This window comes from Neoarius graeffei, chromosome 6, assembly GCF_027579695.1.
Source record: "Neoarius graeffei isolate fNeoGra1 chromosome 6, fNeoGra1.pri, whole genome shotgun sequence".
In the NCBI taxonomy this organism is placed as follows: Eukaryota; Metazoa; Chordata; class Actinopteri; order Siluriformes; family Ariidae; genus Neoarius; species Neoarius graeffei.
The window spans coordinates 104,523,020-104,546,719 of NC_083574.1; the positions used below are offsets into that span (position 1 = coordinate 104,523,020).

General features: G+C 42.9%; 1 protein-coding gene across 1 annotated transcript in view; it reads right to left on the reverse strand.

The window, feature by feature from the left end:
• The window catches only part of LOC132888204 (protein NLRC3-like), a 155,657-nt gene that overhangs the window by 61,049 nt on the left and 70,908 nt on the right, over positions 1-23,700 (reverse strand). Inside the window, exons 14-15 of the mRNA XM_060924259.1 lie at positions 23,396-23,569; positions 21,006-21,179 (exon numbers count right to left, since the gene is read on the reverse strand). Coding sequence (XP_060780242.1) covers positions 21,006-21,179; positions 23,396-23,569 — 348 coding nt within the window. The remainder of the gene's footprint in view (positions 1-21,005; positions 21,180-23,395; positions 23,570-23,700) is intronic.

A 23,700-nucleotide genomic window follows, 5' to 3' on the forward strand; every position in this document is an offset into this window, starting at 1 on the left:
AATATCTTATCAACCAATGACAAGAAAATGAAAGGAGATACAAATTAAGTTAATAATTTTAAAAAGTTTGCAAGTGCTTCTGGGCAGCCATACGTAGCGTACGTACGCATTCCCGCCGGTTCCGCTGACAGACGGTTATCTGCCATTGGTAGACTCGGCTGTAATGGGAAAAGGTGGAGGTGGCTTTGCTAATTATGACGAGTATGACAAAATTACTGTCGTGGCTTAAATCCGCGAATGGGAGCGTGGATCAGGAGAGAGGGAGAACTGAAGAGGACGTGTGAGCCGAGCGCAGATGCTAACGACAGTGGCAAAACCAGCCCCAGAACTGCTAGGAAACAGCAGAAACCAATAAGGAGGAAGTATGACGAAAAATACATAAAACTGGGATTCATTTGGAGCGGGACAGAGGAGCTGCCCAGGCCGCAGTGTGTTGTATGCGGGGACGTTCTGAGCAATGAGTCCATGAAACCATCGCATCTCAAACGGCATCTTACAACCAAACACACAGCACTAAAGGACAAACCAATGGATTTTTTTTTTACAAAAACATGATGAACTGAAGCAGTGGATGCTGAGCCAAACCTGAGACTGAAGCTGACCTCCATTGACCCAGACGTTGCAGGACTGTGTTCACAGAGGCATGCACACCCATCACATTAAGCTCAGTAAGTTGTCAATCAATAGTCAATCAGTCAATAGTCTGTGTATATTTAACATTATAAGCTGTTATTCTTAATGCTTTTCCTCACTTTTGTTTTATTCTTAATCTTATTGTTCTTCCTCTGTTTGTGGGTGTGTTTCTGTTTCAGAAAGCAGTCACTGGAGTTAAGAAACGGCAAGAACTGCAGCTATGCATAGCCTGTTTTGATTTTTTTCAAGTACATCAAGTACAGTACTTTTTTTAACTTAACATTTAAGTACAGTACAGTTATTTAACTTTTAAGTACATTTTCATTTAATCTTTAAGAACTGTCTTTTAATATTTATTTTTAGTACAATGTTTTATTTCATGTTTATATGCAATTAATTTTATTTGATTCATTATTTAAGTACAGTGTTTTATTTTCCTATATTTAAACACAGTGTTACTGTTCAAAGTACTGTGCGTAATGTTACAGTGGCCAACAATATTAAATATACTTGTTAAATAAAACCTCCACCTTGTTTTTAATGAATACTTAGGCCTACTACGCTACTGTATTTTAATGTTGGTCATTATGGTGGTACTTGGAGAGCCAAGTATTTTCTGAGGTGGTACTTGGTGAAAAAAGTTTGAGAACCACTGGTCTAGTGCATTTCCTGAAAGTCACTCTCTTTTGGTAATATTAATTATTTTTTTTTGTCAAAAGTTAACGTGATTCTTTTTGATTGAAGATTTATTATAATTAATATTCAACTATATTGGTGATATATTTATGGAATAAGAATAAAACATCCAGTTGATGTTCACCAAGTGTCAGCTTTATTTTCAGCTTCAGCCGTTCAATTACAGTCCATGACTATCCAGATCTAACTCATATCAGCCCTTCCCCTACTGACCGTTACTCCGACAGGTTCAATGCACCGTGTCGCGTCATAAAAAAAAGTAAACAAAAGACCACATTTTCAAGATTGACAAGTCTTTTTGTTAGTGTAGCGGCAACTTTTACAGGTGTCGGAAATATTGTGGGCGAAGCAGGAAACAAACATTGCGTATCAGCCCGATACACTGAAAAGGCCTAATTAGAACCCTGATATACCGTATATATATTAGCATCTGTCTGTCTGTGTACACAGTACGCTCCACAATTATTGGCACCCCTTGTAAAGATTAGTGTTGAGAGTTGGAAAAAATCTAACCTTATAGGAGACTCAGTGCTGTTTTACTGGCAAAAGGAGGTTGTACAAAGTATTAAATGCAAGGCAAGGCAAGGCAAGGCAAGTTTATTTATATAGCACATTTCATACACAATGGCAGTTCAATGTGCTTTACAGAAGTAAAAACAAAAACAGTAAACAATAGAGAAATAAAATTACATAAAATAATTTTATTTTTATTCTAAAACAATTAGTTAAAAGAATTAAAAGAAAATAATAAGAATTAAACAATAGTAGAAATAAAATAAAATGAAGTAGTAGTTCAAATAGGAGGAGAAAAAAGAAACCAGCAGAATAGAATAAAGAATAAAATAGAATAAAGTAAAAGTTAAAGTAAATTTAAAACATGCAGAGAAAGTAGAAGAATGTAAAGAATATAAAGAAGACAATATTAATTATTTAACAAAAAGCATCTGAAAACAGCTTGGTCTTTACCCTAGATTTGAAGCTGTCAACAGCAGGAGCATTTTTGATGTCCTCTGGCAGTTGGTTCCATAGCTGTACTGCATAGTAGCTAAAAGCTGCTTCACCATACTTTGTTTTAACAACTGGTTTTAATAGTAAATTTTTCTGTTTTGATCTGGTAGATCTGATTGGGTTAGGCCGCTGCAACATATCAGAGAGGTAATTGGGCCCTGTACCATTTAGAGATTTGTACACCAGCAGCAATACTTTAAAGTCAATTCTGTAGCTTACTGGAAGCCAGTGAAGGGACCTTAGAATTGGGGTAATGTGCTCTGTTCTTTTTGTTCGTGTGAGAACCCTAGCTGCTGCATTTTGAACCAGCTGAAGTTGTTTGATGGTCTTTTTTGGCAGGCCTGTGAAAAGGCCATTGTAGTAATCAACCCTACTAGAGATGAAGGCATGTATTAGTTTTTCCAGATCATTTTTTTGACATAAGTCCTCTTAGTTTGGAAATGTTTTTTAGGTGATAAAATGCCGTTTTAGTGATTGCTTTCATGTGACTGTCAAAGTTTAGCTCGCTGTCAATGAAAACACCAAGATTTTTAACCATTTCTTTAGTTTTAATCCCTTTTGTGTCAAGAATAGTGGTAATCCTGAGTCTTTCATCTTTTTTTCCAAATAGAATTACTTCTGTTTTATCTGTGTTCAGCTGAAGAAAATTTTGTGACATCCAGCTATTGATTTGATCGATACACTGGTAGAGACATTCAAGGGGGGGCATAATCATTAGGTGATAGAGCAAAATAAATGTGGGTGTCATCTGCATAGAAGTGATACAAAATTGAATTTTTATTAATAATTTGCCCAAGTGGGAGCATATAAAGGTTGAATAGTAATGGTCCAAGGATCGACCCCTGGGGGACACCACAGGTCAAGGGCATTGATGTTGAGGAACAATTTCCCAGGGTAACAAAGAAGCTTTTATCTTTTAAGTATGAATTTAACCAATTGATAACTTTACCAGTCAATCCAACCCAGTGTTCAAGTCGATATAGCAGTATGTTGTGATCAACAGTATCAAAAGCTGCACTGAGGTCCAGTAATACCAGGACCGATGTTTTGCCTGCATCAGTATTAAGACGTATGTCATTTATAACTTTAATCAGCGTTGTTTCAGTGCTATGATTGGCACGAAATCCTGACTGAAAATTATCAAAACGGCTGTTTGATATCAAGAAGGCAGTTAATTGATTGAAGACAATTTTTTCAAGGATTTTCCCGATGAATGGTAAATTTGATATTGGCCTGTAGTTATTTAATACTGAAGGATCCAGATTATTTTTTTTAAGAAGGGGCTTTACAACGGCTTTTTTTAGGGACACAGGAACAACGCCAGTCTCCAGGGATGTATTTATAATTTGAAGCACATCTGTAATTATAAGATGAAGAACAGACTTAAAAAAGTTGGTGGGCAGAATGTCCAATTCAGATGTTGAGGAACTGAGATTTTGTACAGTTTTTTCAAGAGTCTCAATCAATTAAACAAAATTCTGACATTGTGTTGAAGTTATCTACCTGTGTCATTGGTGATTGCAGTTTTTCAATTTTTTGCAACTGAGATATATTATGAGGAATATTCTGCCGTATTTTATCAATTTTACCTTTGAAAAAGGATGCAAACTCATTGCATTTATTAACTGAGAGAAGTTCAGGTGCTAATTGTGGTGGGGGATTAGTTAGCTTCTCTACTGCTGAAAATAGCACACGGGCATTGTTCATATTCCTGCTGATGATGTTGGAGAAGAAAGACTGTCTTGCTTTACGAATTTCATAATTATAATTACAAAGCATCTCTTTATGGATTTGATAATGGATGTGAAGTTTAGATTTGCGCCATTTTCTTTCAGTCTTTCTACATTCTCTCTTTAGCAGTTTAACAGCAGTTTAACTGCTTCCATGGTGCTTTCTGCTTATCATTGACTCTTTTGATTTTGAATGGAGCAATATCATCCATAATTTGGGTCATATTTAAATTAAATTCCAGTAAATCATCAACAGAGTCTGACATTTTGGTTGAGTTCTGAGAGAGAGCTTGCTCAAAGAGAGCACATGTGTTGTCTTTTATGACTCTCCTACCTATAGTCGTTGAGCTGTTCTGAATGTGAGGAGACAGAAACTTCAAAGAAAACACAGACATGATCGGATAAGGCCAGGTCAACAACAGGATTAGAAACAGTAAGACCCTTTGTGATGACGAGGGTGAAAGGATTGGAGATGACATGTATCTTTTGGATGGTGAAAAAGATTTGTAGCCAGCTGAAAGTCCTGGGCGAACACAATTTTGATGAACTGGGTACACTGCTTGTCGCGACAGATTTGGGCTGGAAAAAGAGAGTGTAGCCATTGGGAGCAATTTTTTCATGCTATTTGGGAAATCCATCCGAGGGGAAGTGGAGTCATCTGTCTTTGAATGTTGGGAGTCTTGCAGGTCAGATGTCTGTGTGTCCTTGATGACGACTTGCAAAGATGATTGTTTAGGCTTTGTAACTATGTCAGTCTGCGACATCTTATCAACTGTTTTCCTCAATGCTGGCTGAGAAAAGATTGCAAGTCTGTAATGGTCTACTAAGACTTTGGCTCCAATCCAGCTGAGTTCAGTGCTATTTGGCTTGTAAAATTCTCTGCGATTCCAGAAAAGGTTAAAATTGTCTATGAAGTTCATACCAAATGAAAAACAAGTTTTTCCAAGCCAGGTGTTAAGACTGAAGAGTCGAGAAAAAGCAAAACTTCCTCTCGCTGGGAGTGGGCCACTGATAAAAGATTGAATTCCAGTCTTATAGAGCTCAGAAAAAAGTTTTCTGAAATCATCTTGGACAAACAGCTGTTCTCTGAAAACATCATTTGCTCCCACATGCACAACAATACGTTTAATAGTTTTATGCTCGGACATGAGTTTCAAAATGCTGTCTTTGGTGTCAGAGATGGATGCATTTGGAAGGCAACAAATAATCATCTCATAACCTTTTAATTGTCTTACAGTGGAATCACCAAGAACAAGGGTTGTGGGATCAGGTGGTGTTACGAGCTGCTTTTTGCCTCTTCTCACAGCTCTTCGATCTTGGTGCGATCTCTTTTTACTATGTGTTTGTCCGCTTGAAAAATCCTCTTCCACATCCCTGAGGCATTCAAATTTGTTCTGAAGCCTTATGGGCTGTGGATTTTCCATAGGATTGTAGATCCTATTGTAATTTGTAGAACGAGCTGGTGTTGAAGTAATTACTCTTCTGTTTTTATTTTTGGGCTTACCACCCATCATTTGCCAGTTTTCTGTACTCACATTTTGCCCAGCTTGATTGATGAATTCTTCCACTTGATCTGCAATGTCCTCGGTCTGTCAGAGTGCAATCTCTGCATTCTCAGCCACTGTTTCTGTACTCCTTTCCTGAGATATCGCTTTTAATTCGTCCGTCTTTGGCAGAGCATCAATCTTTGATTCCAGAATAGAAATCCTCTGTTCTAGTTCCATGCATTTTCTGCAGGATTTTTTGCTCCCTGGCATTTTGCATTAAAAACTAACTTCTTATAAAGATGAGAAAAAAAGTGTAAATTAAATTAAAATTAAATTAAAAGCTTATCAAGATGAAAAATAAAATGAGAAAAAAAATAGTGGAAATTCAATGAGAAAGTAAAGTATAGAAATAAAGATCAAGAAAACAGGAGCAAAGCAAAGAAGCGTCCGACTCGCTTGAGTAGGAGGAGCAGAAAGAAAACAAAGTATTCAGTATTACAAAGTACAAAGTATTAAATGCAGGTGTGCCAATAATATTGACATGTTTTTGTTGAAAAAAAAAATCTCGAGAGATTTGTTTTTCTCTGAATAAATTTATTTCAATTAAAGATTGGATTTTTCTCATTTTTCTCCGTGTGAGATGAAGCGACTTCACCAAAGGGTGGATTTTTTCGAACCTTTTTTTCTTTTACTCATCTTTATAATGGGTGCCAGTAATTGTGGAGGGCACTGTAAAAAATAGGCAGAGCTAATTCAGAATCATATTCAGAATAGATAATGAGATGAGATGTTTTAATATGTTTTTGTCACATCTGCACCTGCATGCACTCAAGCAAAGATAGAACTACAGGAGGCGTACGATCACAAACAACCTGAGTCCATACAACGAAAATCTGTCGACATCGAAAGTGTTGCTGTGCAACAACAGTCTCAGTTTGGCAAATTATTAGAGAAATTTCTGGAAATAATAAGCCTCAAAAAGTGCAGTTAAAGGCCTTCAACACTATTAATAGGAACAAGATGCTCTCTATTCTTAAAGCCTGTGGGATACCTGATGCAGTTGTTTCAGCAATAGGTTTGATGTAGGCTGATATATTTACTAAAGTATTGTCTCCTGATGGTGAAAAAGATTTCTTTTCCATACTAGCAGGCGTAGGGCAGCACAGTGGTGTAGTGGTTAGTGCTGTCGCCTCACAGCAAGAAGGTCCGGGTTCGAGCCCTGTGGTCGGCGAGGGCCTTTCTGTGCGGAGTTTGCATGTTCTCCCCGTGTCCGCGTGGGTTTCCTCCGGGTGCTCCGGTTTCCCCCACAGTCCAAAGACATGCAGGTTAGGTTAACTGGGGACTCTAAATTGACTGTAGGTGTGAATGTGAGTGGTTGTCTGTGTCTATGTGTCAGCCCTGTGATGACCTGGCGACTTGTCCAGGGTGTACCCTGCCTTTCGCCCATAGTCAGCTGGGATAGGCTCCAGCTTGCCTGAGACCCTGTAGAACAGGATAAAATGGCTAGAGATAATGAGATGAGACTAGCAGGCGTCCTACAGGGTGATGTAGCCAGAGCTTTTTTATTATGTTTTGTTTTATTTCTTTTTCTATTTTTTTGTGTGTGTTTGTGTAGTTTGATGTTTGTTTGAGTGTTTCTGTGGTGGTGTAGCTCCGGACCTAGTTTTGGGCGTCGGTTCCCTCCAGGCTTTGGTTCGCCGTGGGTTATGCCTGTGCTCCCAGCTGTGGACTGCAGTGAGCTCGCTGCTCATTTTACATCGTGGTTGTCCAGCGCTCTGCGCTTTAATGCTTGGCGTGATGTTCCGGGCGATGTTGCTCGGTGGTGTCGCGGCGGCTGTGCAGGCGGTTTGGGACACACCAGCGCTCTGCGTGGCGGAGATTCTCTGCTCGCTGTGTGGATCCACAGCGTGGTGTTCGAGCGATGTCGCTGACGGCGGCAGTGCTGGAGATGTGGGACTTGTTTTCTTGCGCCTTTTGGTGGGACTGTGGCTGCTACACCACGGGAATTAGATCCTGACCCCTACTTGGTGGACTTATTATTTATTTATTTATTTATTTATTTTTATTTATTTATTTAAGTTTTTTTTTCTATAATTGTAAAGCGTCCTTGGGTTTTTTGAAAGGCGCTATATAAATTTAACTTATTATTATTATTATTATTATTATTATGTACTGGCTCCATTCCTATTTATTGTAACCCTAGATTACGCAATGAGAACAGCCCTAGATGATCATGAGGAACTTGGATTTACCCTGGAACAGAGACAAAGTAGACGATACCCAGCAGTGACTATTACTGATACTGACTTCGTAGATGATATTCTACTGATATCAGACAACCTTGAAAAAGCTCAGAGTCTTCTAACTAGAGTGGAATCAGCTGCAAAGGATGTGGGACTCCATATCGATGCAAGTACTGTAAGACCGAGTTCATGGCATTCAATCAGCAAGGAGTTCTTACCACTCAGAACAACAGTGAGCTGGAGCAGACTGAAGATTTTCAATACCTCGGGTCTTGGATTGCACAAAGTGAGAGAGATATGAAGATCAAAAAAGCAAAGGCAGCACTTAATAAATTAAAGACAATCTGGAAGCCAAATCTCAGCAGGCAGCTTAAAGTTCGCTTCTTCAGAGCGTCAGTGGAAAGCATATTATACGGAGCAGAAAGTTGGACTTTAACAAAGACATTGGAGAAACAACTGGATGGTTGCTATACCCGATTACTACAAGTCACATTAGACATCACTTGGCAAGACCACCTAACAAATGAGGAACTCTATGGAGAAACACCATCAATTAAAGCAACCCTTTGAGAACACAGACTAAGATTTTGCAGCCATATTCACAGGAGTAAGGACAAAGTTGCATCACAGCTTTTTTGTTTTTTTTTGGGAACCAAGGCATGAAGCAGGGGTCGCCCAGCAACAACATATGTAGAGCAGATGGAACAAGATATGAATTTACCAAGAGAGACGCTTCCCAATACGACGAGTTCAATGGAGAAAGCTCAAACATGTACGCGAGTACGCTCGATGACTGACTGATATTTTTCAGTGATAACTGCACATAAAAGAGGTTCGGTCTGTCAAATCAGATTTTTACTATTGCGGCTTCAATAAAACTAATCAAGCCGCCCACAGATGCCAGCGACATGAACAATGCACAGTGTTGTTTTATTACTCATGGTTTGTTTGGTGATCCACGATGATTCTGCTGGCCCAGGGGTTTTCTTTGAATAGTGTTTACTGAGAGTTGCTGAATATGTAGGCTATTGTTTAATTGTGGTATTCTCATGTAATTGAAATAAAAAACAAACAAACAAAACGGGCCTTTGTAAATACATCAAAATCAATGGGGAAATAAACGAGTTCACCAAACAAAACTTAATCTTAAACTAAAGGGGACACTACAGTTGAAGACTGAGTCCTCATGGCGTCTTCCACGCTTCCAAACTAACTTCAGCACACCTGCCTAGAAAAGGGGTGTGGCAGCGGGGGCGTGGTCTAGCATCGGTTTGTGACAGGAGGGCGGAGTCAGGGAAGGTAAGTGGCAGAATCACTACACCTGTTAATTAATGTGTTTGTGTGTCTTCCCAGTGACCGCGCCCTATTTAAGGGGAGAGAGCGAGAGCAGAGGGAGCTCTCTCCACGACCAGACGGCTGATGTGTGTACGTGTGTCTGAGTGTGTGGGAATAGAGATAAAAGCTGAAAAGCTGAATAAAAGTGAGTTTTGTGAAATCAGTTCTGTCCTGCCGTCCTTCTGTGCTCCACCCACCTACACGAACTGCTACAGTGGTGCTGAAACCCGGGACGAGCACAGAAGACAACAGCCCCATGGAGTCCTCCACCTTCGCCGACCTGATCCACGCCCTCGCCACGGCCCAACAGAGCCAGCACCAGGTGATGCTAGCCCTCCGAAAGGAGCAAGAACAACAGTTCGAGGCCCTGGTGCTGGCGCAACAGGAAGATCGTCGGGCGTTCCAGCACCTCCTCGCGTCGGCGGGGTCCACCATCTCCACCGCCGCGGCCTCTTCCCCCCTCACCCTCATGAAGATGGGCCCGCAGGACGACCCCTAGGCATTCTTCACGCTCTTTGAGCAGGTAGCAGAGACCTTGGGGTGGCCGGTGGAACAGCGCGCGGCGTGCCTCCTCCCCCTGCTAATGGGAGAGGCGCAGCTGGCCGCGCTACAGCTCCCCGCCGACCGCCGGCTGGCCTACGTGCACCTTCGCCGGGCCGTCCTCCAGCGGGTGGGATGCACCCCGGAGCAACAACATCAGCATTTCCGCGCTCTGCGCTTGGAGGAAGTCGGCCGGCCATTCGCGTTTGGCCAGCAACTCCGGGACGCCTGCTGGTGGTGGTTGAGGGCCGACAGCTGAGACGCCGAGGGACTCATCGACCAGGTGGTACTGGAACAGTTCATCGCGTGTTTACCAGCGGGAACTGCAGAGTGGGTCCAGTGCCACCGCCCGGCGTCGCTGGATCAGGCAATCGAGCTGGCGGAGGATCATCTGGCGGCTGTCCCGACGGCAGGACAGCAGATGACCCCTTCTCTTCTCTTCTCTTCTCTTCTCTTCTCTCTCTCTCCTCCTCCTCCTGTGTCTTCTCCTCGCCCCATTCCCCCACCGCGGAGGCGAGGGCCGGTGCCACCTCAGCCAGCTTGCCGCACCCGCGGTGCCCTTCTGTGTCTGTCTCTCCCCCCCCCTCAGGTGCGTGAGCCCCAGAGCACTAGTGCAGAGAGGAAGCCCGGGCCGGTTTGCTGGCGCTGCGGGGAACCGGGCCACCTCCAACAGCAGTGCTCGGTAATGGAGGTGGGCGCGGTGGTTCGGATCCCCAACGCGCCAGGAGCCGCCCTCGATCGGGCCGGAGCGTATCGCATACCGGTGAGTATCCAAGGGGATACATATCAGGCGTTGATGGATTCTGGCTGTAATCAGACCTCAATCCACCAAAGCCTGGTGCAAGACGAAGCATTGGGGGGAGCACAATTGGTGAAGGTGTTGTGTGTGCACGGGGATGTTCACAACTACCCTTTAGTGTCAGTCCACATTTTTTTCCAAGGGGAAAAATTTATAGTGAAGGCGGCGGTTAATCCTCGCCTTACCCACTCTTTAATTTTGGGGACTGATTGGCCGGGATTTCGGGATTTAATGACACTTAGTAAAGAGTGGGTCGTGCCATTTGACAGGGGGAGGTCCCGGTGTCGCTTTGGCGGGAGCAGCTGTCACAGAGCCGTCTACGTCATCTCCGCGTCAGGGTGAGGAGCCGCAGGCTCCTCCTCTCTCTATTGGGGAATCCCTCGCGGATTTCCCATTAGAGCAGTCACGAGATGAGACTCTGCGGCATGCGTTTGACCAAGTGAGAGTAATCGATGGTCAAACGCTCCAGCCGAACGCCACCCCGTCCTTCCCCTACTTCGCGATTATGAAGGATAGGTTATACCGAGTGACGCAGGACACTCAAACTAAAGAGCGAGTCACGCAGCTTTTAATTCCGAAGAGCCGCCGGGAATTGGTATTCCAGGTGGCTCACTTTAATCCCATGGCTGGACACTTAGGGCAGGATAAAACACTAGCCCGAATAATGGCCCGGTTCTATTGGCCGGAGATTCGCGGCAATGTCCGTAGGTGGTGTACGGCATGCCGCGAATGCCAGTTAGTAAATCCAGCGGCCATTCCAAAAGCGCCTTTGTGCCCTCTACCGTTAATCGAGACCCCGTTCGAAAGAATTGGGATGGATCTCGTCGGGCCATTGGATCGGTCAACACGAGGGTACCGCTTTATATTAGTTCTAGTGGACTATGCAACACGATACCCGGAAGCAGTGCCTCTTCGCAATATCTCAGCACGCAGTATTGCGGAGGCAATCTTCCGCGTCATCTCCCGAGTTGGAATCCCGAAAGAGATTCTGACTGATCAAGGCACCTCGTTTATGTCACAAACACTGAACAAACTGTATGGGTTATTAGGTATGAAGCCGATCCGCACCAGCGTGTATCACACACAAACGGACGGTTTAGTGTAATGGTTTAATCGCACCCTTAAAAACATAATTAAAAAATTTGTAAGTGAGGACGCACGTAACTGGGATAAATGGCTCGAACCCTTGCTCTTTGCAGTGCGAGAGGTCCCCCAAGCCTCCACGGGGTTCTCCCCGTTTGAATTATTATATGGGCGTAAGCCGCGCGGCATTTTAGATGTGCTGCGAGAAAATTGGGAGGAGGGACCTTCACCAAGCAAAAATGAAATTCAATACATTATTGACCTGCACGCAAAACTCCACACACTCACACACCTAACCCAGGAGAATTTGCAGCAGGCCCAGGAACGGCAAACCCGCCTGTACGACAAGGGTACGTGCCTTAGAGAGTTCGCACCGGGAGAGAAAGTACTCATACTGTTGCCCACAACGAGCTCTAAATTAGTCGCTAAGTGGCAAGGACCCTTTGAGGTCACACGGCGAGTCGGGGACGTCGACTATGAGGTGAAGCGAACGGACAGGGGTGGGGCACTACAGATTTACCACTTCAACCTACTCAAACTCTGGAATGAGGAGGTCCCCGTGGCGTTGGTGTCAGTGGTTCCGGAGAAGGCAGAGCTGGGGCCGGAGGTTCAAAAAGGAACATTAGCATCACGTCCCTCTCTGGTCCCCTGTGGAGACCACCTCTCCCCGACCCAACTCGCGGAGGTTGCCCAGTTGCACACCGAGTTTTCGGACATGTTCTCGTCCCTGCCCGGCCGCACTAACCTCATAGAGCACCACATTGAGACACCCCCGGGGGTGGTGGTGCGTAGCTGCCCTTACAGGTTACCCGAACACAAGAAAAAGGTGGTTCGGGAAGAACTCAAGGCCATGCTCGAAATGGGCATCGTTGAGGAGGCCCACAGTGACTGGAGCAGCCCGGTGGTCTTGCTACCCAAGGCCGACGGGTCGGTCCGGTTCTGTGTAGACTATAGAAAAGTCAATGCGGTGTCTAAATTCGATGTGTACCCAGTGCTTCGTATTGATGAGGTGCTCGATCGGCTAAGCACGGCTCGTTTTTACTCGACACTGGATTTAACAAAGGGTTATTGGCAGATCCCCTTGACTCCATTATCCCGGGAAAAAACGGCCTTTTCCACACCGTTCAGCTTACACCAATTCGTCACACTTCCTTTTGGGCTGTTTGGGGCGCCCGCTACGTTTCAGCGGCTGATGGACAGGGTCCTCCGCCCCCACGCCACCTATGCGGTTGGGTACCTAGATGATATCATTATTTATTGTAATGACTGGCTGCGGCACCTACAACACCTGAGGGCCGTCCTTAGGTCGCTGAGGCGGGCGGGTCTCACAGCCAACCCGAAGAAGTGTGCGATTGGGCGGGTGGAAGTACGGTATCTGGGCTTCCACTTGGGCAATGGGCAGGTGCGTCCCCAGATTAACAAGACCGCAGCGATTGCGGCCTGCCCGAGGCCCAAGACCAAAAAGGGGGTGAGACAGTTCCTGGGGCTGGCTGGCTATTATCGTAGGTTTATACCTAATTATTCGGATGTCACCAGCCCACTGACTGATCTGACTAAAAAGGGGGCACCAGATCCGGTCCAGTGGACGGAGCAATGCCAGCGGGCTTTTTCTAAGGTAAAGGCTGCACTGTGTGGGGGGCCACTTTTACACTCCCCTGACTTTTCTCTCCCCTTTATGTTGCAGACAGATGCGTCGGACAGAGGGCTGGGGGCTGTTTTGTCCCAGCAGGTGGAGGGGGAGGATTGCCCAGTCTTATACATTAGTCGGAAGCTGTCGGTGCGTGAGGGGCGCTACAGTACCATCGAGAAGGAGTGCCTGGCGATCAAGTGGGCGGTCCTCGCCCTCCGGTACTACCTGCTGGGACGCCCTTTCACCCTCTGTTCAGACCACGTGCCCCTCCAGTGGCTCCACCGCATGAAGGATGCCAACGCGCGGATCACCCGTTGGTATCTGGCACTCCAACCCTTTAATTTCAAGGTGATCCACAGGCTGGGGGCGCAGATGGTCGTGGCGGACTTCCTCTCCCGTCGGGGGGGGGGGGGGGGGGGGGGAGTCGGCTGCGGGCCGGACGGCTGCCCGGCCTGAGTCGGGCGGTGGGGGTATGGGGCAGCGGGGGCGTGGTCTAGCATCGGTCTGTGACAGGAGGGCGGAGTCAGGGAAGGTAAGTGGCAGAATCACTACACCTGTTAATTAATGTGTTTGTGTGTCTTCCCAGTGACCGCGCCCTATTTAAGGGGAGAGAGCGAGAGCAGAGGGAGCTCTCTCCACGACCAGACGGCTGATGAGTGTACGTGTGTCTGAGTGTGTGGGAGTAGAGATAAAAGCTGAAAAGCTGAATAAAAGAGAGTTTTGTGAAATCAGTTCTGTCCTGCCGTCCTTCTGTGCTCCACCCACCTACACGAACTGCTACAGGGGGTTTCCTCAGCATCCGGGTCAGGTGATGCTGGGCACTTGGTAGCACTAAAAGCTGCCACTAACTGCTGCCAAAACTACAACCCAGATTCCAAAAAAGTTAGGACAAAGTACAAATTGTAAATAAAAACAGAATGCAATAATTTACAAATCTCAAAAACTGATATTGTATTCACAGTAGAACATAGACAACATATCAAATGTCGAAAGTGAGACATTTTGAAATTTCATGCCAAATATTGGCTCATTTGAAATTTCATGACAGCAACACATCTCAAAAAAGTTGGGACAGGGGCAATAAGAGGCTGGAAAAGTTAAAGGTACAAAAAAGGAACAGCTGGAGGACCAAATTGCAACTCATTAGGTCAATTGGCAATAGGTCATTAACATAACTGGGTATAAAAAGAGCATCTTGGAGTGGCAGTGGCTCTCAGAAGTAAAGATGGGAAGAGGATCACCAATCCCCCGAATTCTGCACCAACAAATAGTGGAGCAATATCAGAAAGGAGTTCGACAGTGTAAAATTGCAAAGAGTTTGAACATATCATCATCTACAGTGCATAATATCATCAAAAGATTCAGAGAATCTGGAAGAATCTCTGTGCGTAAGGGTCAAGGCCGGAAAACCATACTGGGTGCCCGTGATCTTCGGGCCCTTAGACGGCACTGCATCACATACAGGCATGCTTCTGTATTGGAAATCACAAAATAGGCTCAGGAATATTTCCAGAGAACATTATCTGTGAACACAATTCACCGTGCCATCCGCTGTTGCCAGCTAAAACTCTATAGTTCAAAGAAGAAGCCGTATCTAAACATGATCCAGAAGTGCAGACGACATCTTTGGGCCAAGGCTCATTTAAAATGGACTGTGGCAAAGTGGAAAACTGTTCTGTGGTCAGACGAATCAAAATTTGAAGTTCTTTATGGAAATCAGGGACGCCGTGTCATTCGGACTAAAGAGGAGAAGGACGACCCAAGTTGTTATCAGCGCTCAGTTCAGAAGCCTGCATCTCTGATGGTATGGGGTTGCATTAGTGCATGTGGCATGGGCAGCTTACACATCTGGAAAGACACCATCAATGCTGAAAGGTATATCCAGGTTCTAGAGCAACATATGCTCCCATCCAGACGACGTCTCTTTCAGGGAAGACCTTGCATTTTCCAACATGACAATGCCAAACCACATACTGCATCAATTACAGCATCATGGCTGCGTAGAAGAAGGGTCCGGATACTGAACTGGCCAGCCTGCAGTCCAGATCTTTCACCCACAGAAAACATTTGGCGCATCATAAAACGGAAGATATGACAAAAAAGACCTAAGACAGTTGAGCAACTAGAATCCTACATTAGACAAGAATGGGTTAACATTCCTATCCCTAAACTTGAGCAACTTGTCTCTTCAGTCCCCAGACATTTACAGACTGTTGTAAAGAGAAAAGGGGATGTCTCACAGTGGTAAACATGGCCTTGTCCCAACTTTGAGATGTGTTGTCATGAAATTTAAAAATCACTTAATTTTTCTCTTTAAATGATACATTTTCTCAGTTTAAACATTTGATGTAATCTATGTCGGTGTTTCTCAATTTATGGGCCGTGGACCAGTACCAGTCCGTGAGAAGATTACCGTCGGTCCGCAAGCCTGCCTCTGCACTAGTAGTCAGTATTATAATTTCAAACTACTGGTCACTGTCAATCAGATTATGTAGAATAGCGATTGGCTGGCTCTGCTCTCAGTGCTTTTGTCACTGTGTGCCACGTAGTGTAAGTCCCGCCCCCCCATTCTAGAATGTTAAGCGTTCCCGCCCGCGCGAGGTTGCACACTTGCACTTATTCATTCATTCTGTCCCAAGTCCAGTCATTCGCGCGCACACGCTTTATGAGAGCAATATCATGGCATGTTCAAAGCAAGCTACTCTTGACTCTTTCTTTGGAAAGCGCCCATCTGACAGTGCAGATACACAACATGAGCCAGAGGCAAAAAAATATCGCCCATTCACTCGCAATTACAACACTTCATACATACAATTCAGCTTTATTTCAAGTGATAGTTGTCCCCTAAAACCAATCTGTGTTATCTGCCAAACCATGCTAAGCAACGAAGCTAAGCCATCCAAATTACGCTGGCATTTGGAAACTAAACATTTGCATCTCAAGGATAAATCAGAGGATTTTTTTCAGAAGAAAACGTGATGAATTGGCCACCCAAACTAAAGTGTTGAAAAGTAATTTGACCGAGAATGAAAAGCTAACAAAGGCATCATACATGATTTCACACCACATTTCCAAATGTCAGGCACCCTTCACAATTGGGGAGAAGCTAATTATGCCTTCGACTGTTACTGCTGGTAGTGAGGTGTTGGGTCCGGCTGCTGCAGCCAAAGTAAAAGAGATTCCTCTGTCAAATGACAGGGTCTGTCGTCGAATTGACGATATGGCGGCAGACATCGAAATGCAAATTTTAGAAAGGTCCAAGTCATCTGACTGGTTTGCGATTCAATTGGATGAGACCACGGATCTCTCTAACTTGGCTATGCTTCTGGTCTACATCAGATATGCTCATGAGGGCTGGTTTCATGAGGATTTTTTGTTTTGTAAGGTGCTTCCAGGGACCACAACCGCTGGAGAAATATTCCGTATGCTTGATGGGTACATCTCTGGGCATGGGTTGATATGGGGGCGTTGCGTCGGTGTCTGCACAGATGGGGCAGCGGCTATGACTGGCAGGCACAACGGAGTTGTTGCTCGGGTAAAAGCCGTTTCACCATCAGTGCAGGCAATGCACTGTGTTATTCATCGAGAGGTACTTGCCTCTAAACGCCTGTCCACAGAGCTTCATGAAGTTTTAAATCAAGTGGTCAAAATAGTGAACTTCATTAAGGCCAATCCGACAAATTCCCGTCTATTTATAGCTCTGTGTGATGAGATGGGTGCAGATCATGTTCATCTGCTCTTGCACTCTGAGGTTCGTTGGCTGTCGCGGGGTAAAGTGGTGAACAGAGTGTACGAGTTGAGGCATGAGGTTGAGGCATTCTTGACAAACAGCCCAATCTTGCCGATCACCTGCGAGATCAGTCTTGGCTTATAAAGGTAGCTTATCTTTCTGACATCCTGGACCATTTCAATATGCTAAACCTGTCGATCCAAGGCCAAGCGTGTGACGTTTTTTAAGCCAATGATAAAATCATAGCTTTCAAAAAGAAGCTCTCAGTCTGGACCAACAGAGTTAATAGAGGTGTGTTTGACATGTTCGGCTGTCTGTCGTCTCTGGTTGATGAAGGTGTGGATTTGGGGCGGGTGCCGGCAGTGATCGCGCAACACCTTACCGAAACACTGCATCATTTTGATTCATATTTCCCCTCAAAATCCCATCTCATGGAAAAGCAATGGGTAAGAGATCCGTTCACCAACCCAGAAACGAGCGCTCTGCCCCCTGTGGTCCAGGATAAACTTCTGGGGCTTTCGTGCGATGCTGGTCTGCAGTCGAGATTTGGTCGACTTTCTCTGTCTGAATTCTGGCTGTCATGCTGTGATGAATATCTCCAGCTGAGTGAGATGGCAGTGAAAACACTGATGCCTTTCCATTCAACATACTGTACCTCTGCGAGACCGCATTTTCACATTTGACAGCCACAAAGACAAAATACTAAAACAGGCTCAACTCAGAAAAGCTCCGAGTGGCCTTGTCACCCTGTCTTCCTCGTTTCGACCTGTTAGTAGCGAGAAAGCAGGCACATCCTTCGTATTAGAATGCTGACTTTTCTTTTACCAAATCTCTGTGGGTGACGGGGCCTGTCATTTGAGGTTAAAAGTCAGCACGTAGCCTACATTCAGTTCTCCCTTCTTCATACTGGGACTGTGTAATCAGTCAGTATTAGGGCTACAATGGATCTTTAGGGTTCTCGGTTTGAGGTCCCATGTTTCTGGTAGACCTTTTTATAAGTGTGTGTATGTTATTGAGGCACTGTTTGGCGGTGCTTCAAGTTCAAAGGTGTAGTTTAAAAAAAAAAATCTAAAACACAAAAGTAAAAAAAAAAATTGGTTTAATGGTTCTTACGCAAATGGTAATAATAGGTTATTAATAATAATAATAATAATAATAATAATAATAATAATAATGGCATATCTTTGGACAGTTACCAGTTACTGGTCATTTGGCAATTTTCTACAATTCTGCTAATGCACTCCTGTTAGGTCTTATTTAGCCAAAATATTGTTATGCTGGTATAAGCCTGCTACTTGTAACAAGTCCTACTAACAAAAAAAGAAATAAATAAATAATAATAATAAACTATGCATGCATCTATCTATCTATCTATCTATCTATCTATCTATCTATGGAGGCACACACGATGTGTGTGTGTGTGTGTGTGTGTGTGTGGGGGGGGGGGGTTCAGGGGGGCGCACAGAGGCGTAGGCCTATGCAGGGCGTTGCAGCACCAAGGCCTAACATTACTGGGCCCCAGAGCAAAGAAGTTTGAGAAACCCTGATCTATGTTCTATTCTGAATAAAATACGGAATTTTGAAACTTCCACATCATTGCATTCCATTTTTATTTACAATTTGCACTTTGTCCCAACTTTTTTGGAATCGGGGTTGTATATACATTTAATTCACTGAAAAACTGAATTTTAAGCTTCCTAGATTATGGCTCTAACATTTACATTTCAGTGAAAAAGGGAACATGGTGTACACATACAGTATGTTTGATATATTACACTCTAAATTGGGTTATAAGATCAACAACTGATCGCTTTGAGGTTTATATCGGAGCTGATCGCTCTGCACTGCTTATATAGTGAGATATTACTGTACCTTAATATCTTCAGAATACAGCTTTGGTTCTTCAGTCCTTCAGATAATTGCTGGACACCTGAATTCTGTAGGCCGTTCTTACTCAAGTCCAACTCAGTTAGAAAACGGTGTGAACTGAGAACTTCAGCCAGAGCTTTACAGCTTTCCATCATCAGATTACATTCAGTCAGTCTAAAAAGAAAAAGGTCCACCACTTTTACAATGAGTTCAACCACACAATGCATGGAAAATAATCAACGTTCAGGGAATTAAAGTTCAATGTTTTATTTTTTATATGTCGTTCTTAATGCATGTTTCAATAGATTAATAATAATAATAATAATAATAATAATAATAATAATAATAATAATAATGTACACACGTGAGTGTCTCAGCTCTGCAGTGTGGATCCTTCAGTAGAGCAGAGAGCTGCTTCACTTCTGAGTCTCCTTTTATTTTCCCCCTCAGGTTCAGATGCGTCTGCAATAAGGGGTTTGTCTCTAAAACTTTAGTCAGACGACCACAGGCTTCTTCTGCTTCAGGACTTTTCAACAGTCTGTGAGGGGAAAAGTTTACTCGAACACTGATCAACATCAACTGCATTATCTTAAATATGCCTCGCTGTAGCATTCGGGACTCATCAAAAACAGATTATTTTTAAATCTTTATCTTTGAAAATATCTTTGGCCATATCAGGACACTGCATTATAAAAAAAAAAAAGTTTCAAGTTTTTTAATAGAAGAATACATGCTTATACTGTTATAAATTTGGTTTGTTAGAATAACAAATTTTCAGGGACCTTAATAAACAATCATTTTTGGTTGCTTCCTTTAAACATTTAAACACTGAACATTTCCCTTTCAAACATTCCTGTTATTTATAATTTGCTCACCTCAGTGTTGTTAGTTTACAGTCTGGATCCTGGAGTAAATCAGTGAGCAGCTTCACTCCTGATGCTCCAGGGTCGTTCCCTCTGAGATCCAGCTCTATCAGGTGGGATGATTTCAGAGCTTCAGCCAGAGCAGCGTATCCTTCCTCTGTTATCCTGCAGTCTGAAAGTCTAAAGAGAGAACATTTGATGGCATTTTTATAATAGTCTGATGAACATCTATACAATATAATATGTAATGCCAAGGCCATTTAAGGATTATATGATCTAGATGTATGTGTTTGTTTGTGGAACCTGAAACCAACCTCAGGATCTGCAGGTTACATGGCTGATGTTTCAGTAGAGCACAAACTCTCTGCACTCCAGAGTTTCCAACTTTATTCTCACTCAGATCCAACTCTTTTATGTGTGCAGGATTGAATAGAAAAGATGAAGTCAAAGCAGAACAGCCTTCTTCTGTAACACCACTCTTCCTTAGCCTAAGGATAGAGGGCAGATTCATTTTAGTTCAAGCATAATAATCAGAACTGCAAACAGCAATTTATAAAATAACATTAGAATACACACGCAAGTTTCTCAGGTCTGCAGTGTGAATCCTCCAGTAGGGCAGAGAGCTGCTTCACTTCTGACACTGAAGAGATCTTTCCACTCAGATCCAGTTCTTTCTGCAATAAAGGGTTTTTATCCAGAACCTCAGTCAGAAAATCACAGGCCTTCACTGCTTCATCACTTTTCAACAAGCTGCAGTGAGAGAAAGGCACAAAATTACAAAGACAAAAATATTACATCATTAGCAATCTCATATTTTATTTTGTGTTCAATTATATTTAATTAGTGGTTTTTTTGAGTATTAAAGTGGATTTTGTAATGAAGTAATTAACCCCAGTACATATTGTTCACCTCAGTTTCTCCAGTTTACAGTCTGGATCCTGGAGTAAATCAGTGAGCAGCTTCACTCCTGATGCTCCAGGGTCGTTCCCTCTGAGATCCAGCTCTATCAGGTGGGATGATTTCAGAGCTTCAGCCAGAGCAGCGTATCCTTCCTCTTTGATATTGTTGTCAATTACTCTGGGAAGAAATTAAAAATATCACAAATATTGGATAAAATAAATGAATAAAGATGAGAAATGATACACAATTTGACAATTTGATCTTTTTTCTTGTTAATTTATTAACTCTAGATGGTCACTGAATGGATCATGTACAAATTACTGGGTTGTCATTAAAAACTGATATTATAATAATTCAGTGCTTGACTGAGCACGACTTCAAAAGTAAAAGAAATAGTGTTGAAGGATAAAAGCATTTCATGACACTTTGTCATGTTTTTAAGAAATGACATTGACATACTTGAGTGTTTCCAGGAGGCAGTGTGAATTCTGTAGGAGGTTCGAGATCTGCTTTATTCCTGAGTCTCCTGCTTTATTCCCGCTCAGATCCAGCTCTCTGAGCTGTGAGGGATTTTCTTCCAGAGCTGCAGCCAAAGCAGCACAGCCTTCAGCTGCTACACTGCAGTTACACAGTCTGCAGAAGGAAAGAAGGGGCACAATGAACAGATCGCATCTCATTTGTTCAATAAGAACGCAATATTTTCATTCTTTTCTTTAACAGTTACCTTAGAATTACAGCAATTAGACGTTTACATTGGAATAGAACTTTTACACAATTAAACACCTTTTAGTTAAATATAATAAATCTAATAATCTATTTTTTAATCAAAACATGCTGTTTAATTATATTGTGTTCTAGTTTAGTGATTTTTTTTTCCTGATCTCTTTGCCAGACTTGGACACAGAGAATATGGAGACTCAGAAATTTATTAACAGCATTAAAGTCCGTAGAACCTGTACTGCTTTTTTAATGACACATAATTCTGCAGTCATTTAAACTCAGAGATTAAAATACTGAATTGATGCTTCACTGAAGGATTAGACATCATTTCAGATGTTCCTTCACCTCAGTGTTCTGAGTGGAGACTGTGGATTCTTCAGTCCAGCAGAAAGCTGAGTGACTCCTGGATCCTGCAGACTGTTGTTGCTCAGGTCCAGCTCTCTCAGCCGGGAATATTCAGAGCTCAAAACTTCAGCGAGAGCTGAACCGCTTCCATCAGTTAGAGCACATGCATTAAACCTAAAGATGAAACCAGAGGAAGGAAGAGCAACAATAAACTGACACATTCAGAACAATAATCGTGTTTCATACCAAAATTCACCCACATTTTACATTTTTTAATCTGACCCGACTAAATATTCATAACCAAAATGAACTGACCTCAGAATCTCCAGTTTACAGTGACGGTGTTTCAGTCCAGCAGAAAGCTGAGTGACTCCTGGATCCTGCAGACTGTTGTTGCTCAGGTCCAGCTCTCTCACACTGCAGGACTTTAATTTGAGAACGCTGGCTAAAGCTGAACAGCTCTCCACAGTCAGATTACTTTTATTCAGCCTAGATATGAAATATAATGTAGACAGATCTTTATACTCAATCTTAATACTTCATTGTGCAGATATTATGGAAAACACAAGTCATTTTATTTTCATGTGCACTGAAGTCCATATTCTGGGTTCATCTGGGTCATAAGGGGTCATTAGAGGTTATTTTTAACATCATTCTATTCATTTATTCCTCTTTTAATTTGTCTTGTCTGTTATGTCTCAGTGGTTAAATCAAGTGATTTCATTGAAAAGGTCAAACTTGTTGATCATTTCTACTCTTCTGTTCCTTTCTAGTTTCAGGAGCTTAACACTTTCCAGTGATGGAACAGAACCCAGGTGTTTCTAGAAGGACTATGAGGTTTCTTTGGAGAAACACAGGATATATTATGTTATCTCAGCACTTATAGAAAACAAAAAAATCTATAATTAAAAATATATTTGTGCATACTTGGGTCATCCTTAATGGCAGGTCCCACTAGAAAACATTCTGTGAGTAAAACTCAGCTGACAGTGATGCATAAATAAAAATACTTACCGAATTTTCTGAAATTTACAGTGAGAGTCTTCCAGTAGAGCTGAGAGCTTCTTCACCCCTGAGTCTCCTGGTTCCTTCATGCTCAGATCCAGCTCTTTTAGGAGTAAAGGGTTTTCATCTAAAACTGAATTTAGCCAAGTACAGGCCTCTTGTGCAGCAGGACGTTTCAACAAACTGCAGAAAGTAAAATGTTTTTGTACTTGGTGTTTCCAGAATAATAGACCCACATTAACCAGAACAGTGTGGCTGCTTTTGCTTATTTCCTGATGACTTCTCTTTAAATTTAAATGATAGTGCCCAATGTCTGTAACACACTGGGAAAAAATTAGGACCAGTCGAATAAACCATAAATTACAGTCAATTATCAACTTTATCCTTTTTTTTTTCAAAGAAACTATCAAAGTTCTTTGTACAGCATTACTTTATGTTTAATATTTATATAATTGTGTTCGTTTACAGAAGAATCACCTCAGTGTTGTTAGTTTACAGTGTGGATCCTGGAGTAAATCAGTGAGCAGCTTCACTCCTGATGCTCCAGGGTCGTTCCCTCTGAGATCCAGCTCTATCAGGTGGGATGATTTCAGAGCTTCAGCCAGAGCAGCGTATCCTTCCTCTGTTATCCTGCAGTCTGAAAGTCTAAAGAGAGAACATTTGATGGCATTTTTATAATAGTCTGATGAACATCTATACAATATAATATGTAATGCCAAGGCCATTTAAGGATTATATGATCTAGATGTGTGTGTTTGTTTGTGGAACCTGAAACCAACCTCAGGATCTGCAGGTTACATGGCTGATGTTTCAGTAGAGCACAAACTCTCTGCACTCCAGAGTTTCCAACTTTATTCTCACTCAGATCCAACTCTTTTATGTGTGCAGGATTGAATAGAAAAGATGAAGTCAAAGCAGAACAGCCTTCTTCTGTAACACCACTCTTCCTTAGCCTAAGGATAGAGGGCAGATTCATTTTAGTTCAAGCATAATAATCAGAACTGCAAACAGCAATTTATAAAATAACATTAGAATACACACGTAAGTTTCTCAGGTGTGCAGTGTGAATCCTCCAGTAGGGCAG